We start from the raw sequence: 15,120 nt of genomic DNA on the forward strand, positions 1-15,120 counted from the left end.
ACCCGATCCGATCCGAATACCCGATCGGGTCGCCAAAAAAAAAAATATCACTAAACCTATAAACACATCACACATGCACACACCAGACACCACACACACGGCCACACAAAGTTACAACTCAAAAAGTCACAAAAACAAGTGGCTAAAAAAAATTGACAAATAAAAAACAAAACATAATTATAACCCACACACACAGGCCACACAAACATTGAAACATATCTTCGCTGCCTTCACACTTCACAGTCCTCATCCCCACAGCCCTCATCCTTAACACTCACGACTTCACACACACACACAAATATCGCAAAAGCCAAAAGCAAAGCGGCAGCTAGCAGCCAACGCAGAGAAGAGAACGGAGGAAGCGCAGCCAGCGCATGCAGCCACCTAACCCGTGACTGGATCTACTGCTCCGCGACATCCGTAGCTACCAGATCTGCTGTTGCCGGATATCTACAGGATCTGCTGCTGCTGGATCCGCTGCGCTGCTATCGGATATGCTGCTGCAGCCTCCACCATCACCGAGTTCCACCGCGAAGGCGCAAACCGGCAACCCAAATTCTTTTCTTTTTTGATGTTTTGATGGGATATAATAATATATTATATATTATCTGTTAATTGCTAAGTATATGTATTGTTAAATGTTAATAATAAAATGAGGGAACTTCTTGTATCGAAAATTTTGGAGTTTAATTTATTAAGTCTGTGGAAGCTTAAATAATATGTATGTATGATTTGTTTTGTTTTGTTTTTAATGAATAGATTAAGCAGATTAAGCATTAAAATTAAATATTTTGCATTTGATCTGTGCAGTGTTTCACCCGACCGAATTAACCCGAATTTAACCCGATTATTTGACCCGATCCGATCCGATCCGAATATGTTCGGATCGGGTCGGATCGGGTTACAACTTCGGGTTGAGTTCGGATGAATTCTTTTCTAACCCGATCAACCCGAAATCCGATCGGGTTGATCCGAACCCGACCCGAACCCGAAAATGCCCACCCCTACCCATTCCTTCCCGGGGTTTTTAATTAAATACCCTTTAATAGTTTCAAAATTATTTAAATACCCCCTCTCTTTTTGGTTTTCATGGATACCCTAACAAATGTGAGCAAAGTCAAGAATACCCTTAATGAATGCATCAAATGCACTCAATGAATTCTCTTCATATTTCTTTCCTCATTTCTTTCACCTAAATCTATTTTTGCTGCCGATTCTTTCAAAATCTCTCATAACTTCTTACACAAATACAATTATGTATTCATTTCTTTAACACCCACTCTTTCTTTAAAGGTGCATTGCTTATTAAACAACCCAATAAGATATGGAGCCAATTGCGCCCGGTACACCTCCATACTTCAAAAATTATCTCAATACCCTAAAATCTATTTTTGCCGAAATTTTCATCGATACCCTTTAAAAACGAATAGGAAATTACTAAGCTATCCTCATTTTAAAACATTTCAACTCAACGGACAGCACCTCTCCCATTCTCTACTGAAGCAAACAAACACTCATCTGCTGCAATTCCCTCCATTATCAAAACTCAAACAAACAAACACTGCAATTCTCTCACTGGCATCACCTCTACTGAAACAAACATTCATTCTCCATATATGGTAAATCGAACTTCAACACGAGCAAACTAAGCCTGAGAAGGAGAAGCTGCCACAACTGAGAAAGTGAAGCATAGTTCGTCACTACATAATCGCCGGAGAGAGTTGATCATTTACTGCAAAATTGTTAGAATGTAACTAGTTGAGACAAATAATTCCATGTAATTAGTTTTCTTGTTAATATTCAAGGGAAAAAAATAAAAAGTTAGGGTTTTATATTGAAAAAATAGATTAATTAGTTGTGGGTCTCTCATAACATGTTCGAAAATAAATTTCTAGTTGTTTTGCTGCATGCAAATTGTGAAAAATTAATGGATTGTGCTGATTATAATTTTGTTATGTAACACAAGATTTGGTCGTGTAAGGTTATGTAAGATTCAAGGTTGTGTTTTACACGACCTTCATGTATTGCACGATTACACGACCTTCATGTATTACACGTTTACACGACCTTCATGTATTGCATGTTTATACGACCTTCATGTATTATACAATTATACGATCTTCTTGTATTACACAATTACACGACCTTCAATTCCACATTTTGTTTCTTGTCAATAGAAACTGCACATTACATTTAGTTTAATTAGGCTCACAATAAATTGGAATTGTGCATATACATTTACCTTGTGAAATGTCATTAGTTAGAGAGATTCTTAATTTCCAATTATAAGTCATGGTAAGTCATAATATGTCTAGTTATGAGTGAAAATATTTTATCACTGCGAATGGTGTTCTTATGTGTATAACATTACATTAATTTCCTATAGCTGATATTTTTTTTCTTAATTGATTTCATGGATTAATTATATGCAGGCATTCCTCATGTATGCTTGTATGCTTGGCCAGAGGAAGAAAGCACTTTGAAGATAAAAAGAAAAAGAAAAAAAACTTTTTAAATGGTTGTAATATGTTTAATTGCGATTTTAAAATTACACGAATTTTCCATTAATCATTAGATTAATTTAGTTCTTTAAAGACTTAATTTGTGCTAAGAATTTATATTTGCTGCTATGCAGAAAATGTCAATGAAAATTATTAAAAAAAGAAGTGAAATTAAATTGGAATTTAAAAAAATTCCACATCATCATTGGTTTGAATTGTAACTGGTGGCATAGGATCAGATGTCTTAAGTTTGAACTTCGTTGTGATTTCGAATTCCGAAGTATTTATATCAATAACTTCAGCTATCTTCTCCACCAATGCAGCATATATTGTCGATCGTGGTATCATTATCCCTTTAGCCTTTGAACTTTTGAACTTATACTCGTCATTTTGTTTAATCTATTCACCATTGAAGAGAATAGACACACGTACCAAAACCATATCTGATGATACAATAAAAACAATAATATTAAATTTCATATACAAGTAACTACACGACCTACATGACCCATATGACTATATTACTTACACAACTTACACGACTATATTTCTTACGTGACTTACACGACTATATTTCTTACATGACCTACACGACTTACACGACTATATTACTTACACGACCTACATGACTAACTATATGACGTACACGGTATCAAAAGAATGCACGACTCGAAATATTTTCGTCATAAATAAGTTATATTGCTGAAAAAAATAATTAAACAACCTACATTGCATATATTTCTACGTATAAGAAAAAATGGTGAAAATAAAATATTGTAATGTGAGGAAAATTTCTAAATTTTCCTAAAAATTAAAAAATTTAAAACCCAACAACATTAACATACCTTATTGGGTTGTTTAATAAGCAATGCACCTTTAAAGAAAGAGTGGGTGTTAAAGAAATAAATACATAATTGTATTTGTGTAAGAAGTTATGAGAGATTTTGAGAGATTCTAAGAGATTTTGAAAGAATCGGCAGCAAAAATAGATTTAGGTTAAAGAAATGAGGAAAGAAATATGAAGAGAATTCATTGAGTGCATTTGATGCATTCATTAAAGGTATTTCCGACTTTGCTCACATTTGTTAGGGTATCCATGAAAACCAAAAAGGGAGGGGGTATTTAAATAATTTTAAAACTATTAAAGGGTATTTAATTAAAAACCCCTAAGATATGTTAATGTTGTTGGGTTTTAAATTTTTTAATTTTTAGGAAAATTTAGAAATTTTCCTCACATTACAATGTTTTATTTTCACAATTTTTTCTTATACGTAGAAATATATGCAATGTAGGTTGTTTAATTATTTTTTTCAGCAATATAACTTATTTATGGCAAAAATATTTCGACTCGTGCATTCTTTTGATACCGTGTACGTCATATAGTTAGTCATGTAGGTCGTGTAAGTAATATAGTCGTGTAAGTCGTGTAGGTCATGTAAGAAATATAATCGTGTAGGTCATGTAAGAAATATAGTCGTGTAAGTCGTGTAGGTCATGTAGGTCGTGTAGTTACTTGTATATGAAATTTAATATTATTATTTTTATTGCATCATCAGATATGATTTTGGTACGTGTGTCTATTCTCTTCAATGGTGAATGGATTGAGCAAAATGACGAGTATAAGTTCAAAGGTTCAAAGGCTAAAGGGATAATGATACCACGATCGACAACATATGTCGCATTGGTGGAGAAGATAACTGAAGTTATTGATATAGATACTTCGGAATTCGAAATCACAATGAAGTTCAAACTTAAGACATATGATCTTATACCACCAGTTACAATTCAAACCAATGATGATGTGGAATTTTTTTAGATTCCAATTTAATTTCACTTCTTTTTTTAATAATTTTCATTGACATTTTCTGCATAGCAGCAAATATAAATTCTTAGCACAAATTAAGTCTTTAAAGAACTAAATTAATCTAATGATTAATGGAAAAATTCGTGTAATTTTAAAGTCGCAATTAAACATATTACAGCCATTTAAAAAGTTTTTTTCTTTTTTTTTTTATCTTCAAAGTGCTTCCTTCCTCTGGCCAAGCATACAAGCATACATAAGGAATGTCTGCATATAATTAATCTATGAAATCAATTAAGAAAAAAAAATATCAGCTATAGGAAATTAATGTAATGTTATACACATAAGAACACCATTCGCAGTGATAAAATATTTTCACTCATAACTAGACATATCATGACTTACCATGACTTATAATTGGAAATTAAGAATCTCTCTAACTAATGACATTTCACAAGGTAAAGGTATATGCACAATTCGAATTTATTGTGAGCCTAATTAAACTAAATGTAATGTGCAGATTCTATTGACAAGAAACAAAATGTGGAATTGAAGGTCGTGTAATTGTGTAATACAAAAAGATCGTATAATTGTATAATACATGAAGGTCGTATAAACATGCAATACATGAAGGTCGTGTAATCGTGCAATACATGAAGGTCATGTAATCGTGCAATATATGAAGGTCGTGTAAAACACAACCTTGAATCTTACATAACCTTACACGACCAAATCTTGTGTTACATAACAAAATTATAATCAGTACAATCCATTAATTTTTCACAATTTGCATGCAGCAAAACAACTAAAAATTTGTTTTCGAACATGTTATGAGAGACCCACAACTAATTAATTTATTTTTTCAATATAAAACCCTAACTTTTTGTTTTTTTTCCCTTGAATATTAACAAGAAAACTAATTACATAGAATTATTTGTCTCAACTAGTTACATTCTGACAATTTTGCAGCAAATAATCAACTCTCTCCGGCGATTATGTAGTGATGAACTATGCTTCACTTTCTCAGTTGTGGCAGCTTCCCCTTCTCGGGCTTAGTTTGCTCGTGTTGAAGTTCGATTTACCATGTATGGAGAATGAATGTTTGTTTCGGTAGAGGTGATGCCGGTGAGGGAATTGCAGTATTTGTTTGTTTGAGTTTGATAATGGAGGGAATTGCAGCAGATGAGTGTTTGTTTGCTTCAGTAGAGAAGGGAGAGGTGATGTCCGTTGAGTTGAAATGTTTTAAAATAAGGATAGTTTGGTAATTTTTTAGCAATTTTGAAAGGGTATCGATGAAAATTTTAGCAAAAATAAATTTTAGGGTATTGAGATAATTTTTGAAGTATGGAGATGTACCCGGCGCAATTGGCACTTCCTTCCCTGCAGACCAAAATAACAGAAGAAACTTGATGGAAAAACGAAGAACAAAACCATAAATCCGCAAAAGCACGGCCTCCCCAAACCAAGAAAAAAAACAATAATCACGATACCTTCATACCAAGAAGTGATAAATTCAACAAACCCACTACAAAATCTCTTCACCCCATCTCAGTCTTTCTCTCAAGCCTTCTCTTTCATCAAATCCTCTTGAGTTTTACAACCCTCCTCCTCCTTCCGCTAAACCACCCACCACTTCCTAGAATCCCACTTCAAGGTTTCTTCTTTATTTTAAAAAAAAATTATTGATGCTGATTTTTTTTTTTTTTTGGGTTTATGTGAATTGTGAGTTTGTTTGTTTATTACAGTCAAGGTGGTGAACAGATTGTTGGGACTGCTTCAGCTTTAGCTTCTTCGTCACAGTCTATTCAGAGCCGTAATGCAATTCTTGTTAGTCACAGTCAGGTGAGGTTGTTTATTTGTTCATTTAATTTGTATAAAAGATCCTATTTTTGTTGTGTTCCCTTGTGTTTCTTGAGCATATTGAGAGAAAAGCTAGCTAAAAACTGAAAACGTGGGTTCCAACTTAGCTTATTGGCTATGTGTACATGACTTTTTTTTTTTTTTTTTTTGTAGGTTGGAGTTTTTTAGACCTTGGAGTGAGCCCCTCTATTTATATAGCTTCTGGAATTTTTGCGACTTTTTTCTAGTGCATGTAAAATCTTGGAATCGACGGTGCGCTCTCATTGGCTTTTACATTTTTTCTCGTCAAAATGTAAACTTCTTAGGAGTTATGTTTGTGTTCCAGTGAACTTGTTAGTTAGTAGTGGTTCAGATTGAATAAATTTTGATTTGCAAAAAATTAGCTCAAGTCTGAAAGTTCTTTTATCCATATGCAGAAGGGAAATCCCTTGCTTAAGCATATAAGAAATATGAGATGGGCTTTTGCGGATGTTGTTTGTGGCTACTTGCTTGGGCAGAACTCATGTGCCCTTTATCTAAGGTTTGAACTTCTAAACAATGTCTTCCTTCTCATTCTGTGTAAACATGATGAAAATGTTTTTGTGCTACATATTTCACATCCAATAGTTAAACTACTGATAAAGATAACCTGCCATGTAGTCGGTCTGTTTCCACTAGTATTATGAATCAGCAAAGTTTCTTAGTTATTGGTTAATTGTTGAAGTAGAATAATTGACAATCCGTCCAAATTGATGGTTTTGCTAAGCGAAATCCAGTTTAGATCGTACTTTTATGCTTAAAAAGATTGATATTTAGTCTTGCTTGCACACCTGCACTTCAGTTCATGATGCTTTCTATCCTGTGATATATATGTTTTTATGCTGCATTTTCGTTTTTCATTGGAATTAATAAGTAAAGGATGATATATGTGCTGTGGCATAACTCATCTAGCAATTTATGCGTAAAATAATCTGCTTGGCTTGTGTTAAACATCTTGTTGATATTTGTATCAATTGCAATTGAAATATGCTCTTATGCACCAAAATTCATCAAATTAGTTGCTTGGTACAGTCTTCGGTATCATCTGCTGCATCCAGATTACCTATACCATCGTATAAGGGAATTACAAAAGAACTTCATGTTACGCTTTGTTTTATGCCATGTTGATGTGGTAAGCATCTCTTGTCAATTGACAATCTATTCATGCCTTTCTAGGTATTCGACTGGATTAATCATTTTAAATGATATTTGGAATCCATAAAAGCAATAATAAGTTCTGTCATTTGCATGTTTATTTATTATTTTCAGTGTATGAGATGAAGGATATATTGCTCTTTTTCTTATTGGTTTCAGGAGGATGTAGTTAAGCCTTTACTCAAAGTTACTAAGACAACACTGCTTCATGATTGTACCCTGTTATGTGCTTGGAGGTAAATTTTTAATTTTTTTAATTTCCTTTTCTGTTTAGTAAGTAGAAATAAGATTATGTCAAGATATTGTTTGTGGAATTGGGACTTCAACACTGCTGTCACTGTTTGATACTGTTTACTTCCTTTTTATGATGGCAATGTAGTAAGATTGTGTATATACTTTCTAAATCTTCTGTTTGACAATGTGCTCTTGTGGTTTTTATGCACTTTTGGGACTTGATGTTGTTTATGAAGTTGGACTATTTTTTGTTTCAAGGGACTTGTTTATGATAAAAATTAAGAAACATGTTTATTGGGGTTGGACTGGGCTAAATATGGTTTTTCATTGACCAAATTTTCAAAATTGTTTGTTTGTAGCTAGGAGGAATGTGGTTGCTACTTGGAGACTATAAAAGTCTATGAAAACAAGCAAGCAGACCTTATCCAAGGCCAATTGGATACCGACTATTTATCGCAGGTCTCTTAACTTCTGAGGTTTCTGGCACTCAATAAATTTATGTTTACATTGGCAAAAATCGGATCTTCAAGGACAAATAGCTAGTGCGTTAACAATTCCTAGTTTTTTGCAGTGATTAATCTGAGACTGTGCCTTTTGATGTAGCTAACCCATGCCCTCACATCTGTTTGGAGTGTTAACAAGACTGATGTTGTCACCCTAGAGTCTACTTTTGGGGTATGCTTCCTTTCTTTATTCACAAGTCCATGTGCTTGGGGGTTGTATTGAAAGTATATGTTCCTATGGGCCTAATGGACATGTTTTTTGCTGTCTGTTTCGCATATCATGGATGCATCAATGGAAGACCTGGCTGGTTGCCCTGGCATAGTAGAGCGCAAGGTATTCTGTTCATCTCCAAAGAGAGACGTGTCATTTGATGGAATTTTGTCCTTCTATTCTGTGATGCACTTCTGTATACTATTATGTGTCGTAAATAAAGGGTTCCATATTATTAAACCTACTTTTTCATTATGTTCCTGGATCAGGTTAAATGCTTGTATGACACTTTTCATGAACCATTTAAGCGTGTAGTTTCCCATCACCCTCCTATTCCAGAAACTCCTTCCCTGAAGGATGTCGAACCTTCCTCCGTGAATGAAGTAACAAAAGTGAAGAAAGACACAGAAGAACGTAAACAAAACGTAGGAAGAAAGAACCGGAATTAGCTGTTAAGTCAGCCCTATCTGCTGCATTTTCCATTTATGCTGATAAGATGGGTGAGAAGAAAAACAGTTCATCTCAGGTAGGGGAAAATAGTGCTTCGAAATCAGGTGCTGAAAATAACAATTCTGGTAAACGGGACAGCTAAGTGATCATTCTCTATCCTCCAGAATTCACAATAACCTTAAAAGCAAGAAACTGGAACGAGAATTGCTGAGAATAGATCAAGCATCCTTGCGAAAGAGGCAATGGCAGCAGAACTAACACACTCATTAACAATGCATATTAACTAACACACTCATTAACAATGCATATTTACAGGCTTCTCTGTCCTCCCCATTTAGATGATGTTGGAGGAGGAGGCAGGAAATTCTTTACCTAATTCTGTGCACCTAGTAAGATTCTTTACCTTTAGGGTTGAGAAACTCTGCACACCAGACCTTAATTTATATGTATGTATAAATTTTTGTAGTAGCTATTACAATATCAATGGATTCTCTGAAGCTGCACAGTTTAACCCATTGTCTGAATCATGGTGAAGATTTGTTGAATTAGAATTTGCCACATCATAGTAATCAACCACAAGTTTTTCCAGAATAAATTGGCAACATTACAGTTGGACCTTCTTCTGATAAAGCCCATCTTTACAGAAAGCTTCACATAATTGCATTTTGATTCTGTTCTTATCCTGACTATGAATGAAAGTGATGGGCTAGCTACAGCATTGAAATTTGCTGGAATCTTGATAACTTACAGCTATCACCATATAATCTTTCTAGTACAATAGACGTTTGTAATTTTCCTTTTTTTTTTTTTTTTTTTTTGTCCTTTTAACATTCTCTGTCGGACTTGCATTGCATGTTTCTTTAACTTTCTCCAGCATTTTCTAATGTCATTTTCTCTTCCTGGTGTATATACTGTCTGCATGCGAAAAAAAGTTATTCTCAGTGCAAATTTCTCGAAAAAAGAAACATGCAAGTGCTGGTTAACATAATATATGACAAGATTCTTTTCTGAAGATTCGTTCTGTCAAAGTTTGAGCCAATAAGATAGTGATGATCCAATTGGACTGCTAGTTGCCTCTTTGTTCTCGTTTTTTATATGCAGATCATGAACGATTTTTTATTCTGAATTTTGTGTCCCAAGAAGACTAACTAGAAAATTACTTTGCTTCCTATTCACTCATGGAATTCTGTATTAGGTTTTTCGGGAGACGCGGCTTTTGACCCATAGTTGCCATGAAATAGAGTGAAAAGTAACTAATAAGTGATTGTGATTATAAAAAGTAATTATATGGTTATAAAAAGAGTAATAATATAATTACAAACTCTTATATAAATTTATTTTGTACAAACTGATGTGGCATGATAAGATTGGTTGAATTAAATATCACTTGACCTATATGATTTGTTTTTATTATTTTATATTTTCATTCAACCAATAAATTAATGATACATCAGTTTGTACAAGAGTTTGTAGTTGTATCATTACTCAACTAAAAATATTTACCAAATATATCTTAACTGTTGTACTTTTAAAATTAAGCTGAATGCTGAAATATGACATTTATTAACAAGCTCCCCTATTTAGTTTTTCTTATATACTTGTATGATCAAGTTATTACTAAATTAACAAAACGTTTCTACAGAGAAACTGAAAAGAAATAACAAAAGCCATCAATTTTATTCTTCATTGTGACATTATGTAGGATGCCTTTCTGTGAGGTCCAATTGCATGAATTGAAATAGTAACGGGGCATAATTTCCAGATGCCACAGAGTTTCTAATGCCTAGGACTAGGTGTTTGATGCTGAAATCTGGAGGAACCAAAGGAAATTGCACCCGCAGCATTGTTCTTCACTAGAGGGATCAATGATTGGACCACATCTGTCATTAGCGGCCGATAAGCTGCTTCTGGTTGCACACACACGGCTGCAATTGCAGCTATCTACATAATGATTTCAACAAGGAAAAAAAAAAGATTTGATCAGATTGGATTTTTCTATTAACAAAAATAGTTAAAGCAATAGGGAATTAAGCTGACCTGAATCAAATCCTTCTTTGGGTACTGGCCTTGTAGTGATGGATCAACCATTTCCACTGCTTCTTCTCTGCTAGTTAATCTTGGAAGAGCCTGCAAAATTTATTGGATTCGAAGTTAAAAATTCTTCAGAATTTTTAACTTGAATTTCATTTTTACATAAAATTATGGCAATGCATTTTGGCAACCACTACTAACCCATGAAACGAGAACGTGTTCTCCAGGAGGCCTATTGGGATCAACTGGTACACGGCCTGTTAAAAGCTCTAAAAGAACCACACCATAACTATAAACATCTGATTTTGTAGTAAGCTTCCCTGTAGAAGCATACCTGCATTTACATGAACCAAAGTTTCTCAACATTAGAAGTGATCAAGAAGAGTATTTTCATATGATTTCTACTCACTTAAATTAGGACCCCTAAGCAACTGTTGTGTTTCAACTTAATTTTAAAAGAATAATAGTTAATGTGTTTGATATTCATTTTGGAACAACAATGTGGATTAAAAGTCAATTAGACCCCGTCTAATGTAAATTGACTCTGATGTTACAAACTTACTATACAATGTGTTCCTAAAATATAAAAAAATATTTGGAACACAAGATGTAGTAAAATGTAACGTTGGAGCCGATTTAACAACTTGCATATTGTCCAGGATTAAGGCATTTAATAATAAAATGATAGTAAGTCTAATGGGGTGCGTACTTGCTTGTGACAGACAGCATATTTATTTGAATGTTAAATGATAAACTGATAATGCAAGTATGAAACTCGAGTGCACATGATAGATGATGGAGCACACTCACTCTGGAGCAAGGTATCCAGTGGTCCCCAGTACACGCGTTGAAATCTGACCATTGATCTTATCAGAAACCATCTTGGCCAATCCAAAATCAGTCACCTTGGCTCTGAAGTTTTGGTCCAGTAGAACATTGGAGCACTTAAAATCACGGTGGATCACAGGTGGCGTTGCCTGCTCGTGAAGGAACTCAAGGGCCCTAGCACAATCTAGGGCTATGATCAAGCGAGTCCCCCAATCCAACGGCTGATATCGGTTGTTGTGGCGGTGAAGATGTTGTTGGAGAGTACCATTTGGCATGTATTCAGATATTAGAAGCCTGTGATTTTGGTCAGCACAATAGCCAAGTAGCTCCACCAATTGAGGAGAATGCAAGCGGCTTAACAAATCAACCTACATTAGACAACTTGTTATTTGTCTTTGCACCCGTGAGCAAGTTTGAATTAGAAGCCATATATACTTTAGAAAAGTTAATGATTAGATAAATAAACAATTTGAGTGAGAGAGAAGAGTTTCTAAGTCAACTCTATTTTTAGTTGCTTAAATCATAATCAACATGATTAGAAACTAGAAAGTCAAAATTAACATACGAGTGCCTTTTTTAAATGAGACCAGACTACCTTACAACTGTTGTTATTTGTTTGTTACAACGGTGAGCCACCCCCCCCCCCCCCAAATTAGTTATCTAAATTTTTTTGTTAAACTTCCTTAATTGTACATTAGACTCATTAAATTTTATATTACAACAACTCTTATAACTGTAATGAAAATTTTAAGAAACATACAGAATAATTATGACCAATAATAACGAAATTTTTTTGAGATTTTGCATCATAAATATGAAATGAAGAAAGAGTTACATTAATTGTGAGATTGTTTACATTGTCAAGAGTGGAAAGAGTGAACATTTGATCCAGAAACCTCCAATTATAAGCATATTTTTATTAGAATTAACATTGATTTTTATTGAGATTTGTAATGCACGATATATATTAAGAGGAAGAAAAAGCAAGAAAGGAATAAACGAAGGAAACAAAGAGAGAGATAGAGAGAGAGAGAGAGAGCAAATGAATACAAATAGATAGTAAATGAAGTCACAATCTCACACTCACCTCCATTCTGAAGGCACGTTCCCTTTGCTTTCCATCTCTGTGCAACTTCTTAATGGCAGCCACTGTCCCATCACTTAATACTCCTTTGTACACAACCCCAAAGCCTCCATTTCCAATCACATTGCCCTCGCTAAAATTCTCTGTGGCCGTTTCCAATTCCTTGTATGTGAAAACTTGTACTACTCCTTTATCTCTCACATAATTATAAGCAGTAGTTGGAGCAGCAGGTAGCACATTGTTACTCCTTACATGACCCCCATTAAAACACCCTCCTTTAACATCTACAACAATGTTGGAGCATACCCAGATCAAAATTTTGCATTAATTTTACAAATAATAACTAAGAATAAGAAATGGTATTAGTTATTACCTGGGCTACAGGTTGAGTTGATGGTCATGTGAGCAATGAACCTACTGCTGCCACTTTTATTGTCTTTGAAGCTGCTGCCATGGCTATCTTCTGAGGATGATTTAAGTCTTCTGAGCATTAGTACAAGAAGAAGCAATGCTACTAACACGATGACTGAGATGACTGAGACAATGATAATGATAATGGAATGAAAAGAAAGAATGGCATGGCGATGAACATGTGACTGATCAGAAATTGAGCTGTTATGAAGATAATGCTTATGATGAGTATGGCTGCTTTTAGCATCTGGTGCAATTGCAGTACCGTTGCTAGTTTCCATAAGCATACAAAGAGAAGGGGGAAAAAAAGAGAGAGAGATGAGATTTTGTTAAAATGAGGTGAAGGAATGGAAGAATAAAGAAGAATTTTTATTTTTGCCTTCCTATGAGGTCGCTTATGGCATTGGCTGTATGGCCAGAAATTTATTTTTAATTTTTTTTTCTCTCTCCGTGTCTCGTGAATAGTAAAGCGGCTAGTGTGTACTTGAATTTGTCTATTCTTTTGTTTCTTGCTAAGGAATAGTCTCTGTCTCTTTGTATCAGAAAATTTTGGAAGCTTTTTGCATTATTTTTTTTCATCCTTTTTTGCATAATCAAATTATTACCTAATAATAACAACCAAGCCAAATCCTCTGTATATTATATTTTGCAGTGAGCCAAAGTTTTGTTTTATCTCAATCTTCAATAATTGTCTCTTGTAACTTTTATGTGACATTTGCATTTTCAGAAATTTAAGAACCACTCGTTATTATGATGATAAATTATTTTCTTACAAACGTGAGAAGATATTCAAGTTTTCTCATGTGCTTATGTGATATGTGGAGAAGATTTTCCACTTCTTTTAGACTCACATGTCTGAGTTGCACTATAAAGCATGTAATGTCTCGACAAATTTTTTATTATATTATTACTTCTATTCAGATAATCTACCTCCAATCATATTGCAGTGCACATGGAGAGATGCATGTTGTTTCAATATTATCTAATCAGATTCCAAAGCCTAAAAATTGATCATCCACCAATCATATCCCACATCTTAATCTTGATATGAGTAGAATTTAATTACAAAATCTATTGCGCTAAAAAATTTTATTAACTGAATCGATTTCTATTCATCTGTCAATTAAATTTTAAAAGGTTTGATGTGCAGTGCTATTCATTCTCATCATCGTGATTGGAAAATTTTCTGATAAGGGAAGAAAATAACTGAAATCCATTCACCGGGAAGCCCACAAAAATTGTTGTTTTTGTAAAATCCATGTCTGCATTTATTGAGGGAGACCTTGAGGGAGCAATTAACTTCAGATGAGCTGCTACTCGTCCCTGAAAGACCAAATCCATTCTGTCAAATTGATAATCTTATCGGGTACCAGCTCATTTAATATTTTTTGGCCTATAGCTGCTAGCCCACTTGACACTCAACTTCAGTATTGTTGCTTAGAGACTAGGAGGATTCTACAACTTTGGAGTGTTGCACACTTCAAAAATCTCTCCCATTTTAGGCTTTCTAGCTTCTAAGCTTTCGCCTCCATTTCTGTTGTCTACATTATTATGTTTGTACAAAGCTTAGAGGAGTCCAATCATTGTCATTGTAATTAGCTGGAAGAGAAAGGTATGCTAATTTCACATGGAGCAAAACATGTCAACGCATACATTGGAATTTCAACACCAAAACTGTCTGTTATATTAATAAATAACTCTCAAATCCTGATTAACATTAATTAAACTACAAAAGCATAGCATAGTTTCTTATTTTACTGTCGAAACCACGATAATTGCAAAAGGGACAATTACCCCTTTGCTAATATGGGGTGCCTTTTTTAACCAAATGAGTCCAGACAAAAACCCTTTATGACATGCGAATTTTCCTACCAGTGAGTGAAGAAATTAATCCTCTGATCACTTCAAGTAAGAAAAATTTTCACTAGAGAATCTGCCCCAATGATGGCGACATGAGTAAGCTTAAGCCAAAATATAATTATGCAAAATATAATTATGAATAATCTGTAATTAATCCACAATGTTGTCTATCT

The 15,120-nt window shown here is 34.2% G+C and overlaps 1 protein-coding gene and 1 pseudogene across 1 annotated transcript; one reads left to right on the forward strand and one right to left on the reverse strand.

Moving 5' to 3' along the window:
* Nucleotides 1-5,631: 5,631 nt before the first annotated feature.
* On the forward strand, nt 5,632-8,523 carry LOC102612338 (DNA excision repair protein ERCC-1-like; annotated as a pseudogene).
* A 1,746-nt stretch (nt 8,524-10,269) lies between these two features.
* Nucleotides 10,270-13,715, reverse strand: LOC102612038 (probable serine/threonine-protein kinase PBL7). Its single transcript, XM_006471936.4, has 6 exons — nt 13,050-13,715; nt 12,680-12,960; nt 11,575-11,960; nt 10,966-11,098; nt 10,771-10,860; nt 10,270-10,674 (listed from the first exon to the last, which is right to left on the reverse strand). The coding sequence occupies exons 1-6, from the start codon at nt 13,372-13,374 to the stop codon at nt 10,510-10,512; spliced, it is 1,380 nt and encodes a 459-aa protein (XP_006471999.2). The 5' UTR covers nt 13,375-13,715; the 3' UTR covers nt 10,270-10,509.
* Nucleotides 13,716-15,120: the final 1,405 nt, after the last annotated feature.

Source organism: Citrus sinensis, chromosome 5 (assembly GCF_022201045.2).
Source record: "Citrus sinensis cultivar Valencia sweet orange chromosome 5, DVS_A1.0, whole genome shotgun sequence".
Taxonomy (NCBI): Eukaryota; Viridiplantae; Streptophyta; class Magnoliopsida; order Sapindales; family Rutaceae; genus Citrus; species Citrus sinensis.

Excerpts from the sequence above, each read along its gene's own strand:
- LOC102612038 (XM_006471936.4), bottom strand. The coding sequence starts at position 13,374 with ATGCTTATGGAAACTAGCAACGGTACTGCAATTGCACCAGATGCTAAA. Across the intron at positions 11,099-11,574 it reads ACTGGATACCTTGCTCCAGA|GTATGCTTCTACAGGGAAGC; the intron begins GTGAGTGTGCTC and ends ATGTAAATGCAG. Across the intron at positions 10,861-10,965 it reads AACACGTTCTCGTTTCATGG|GCTCTTCCAAGATTAACTAG; the intron begins GTTAGTAGTGGT and ends TAAATTTTGCAG.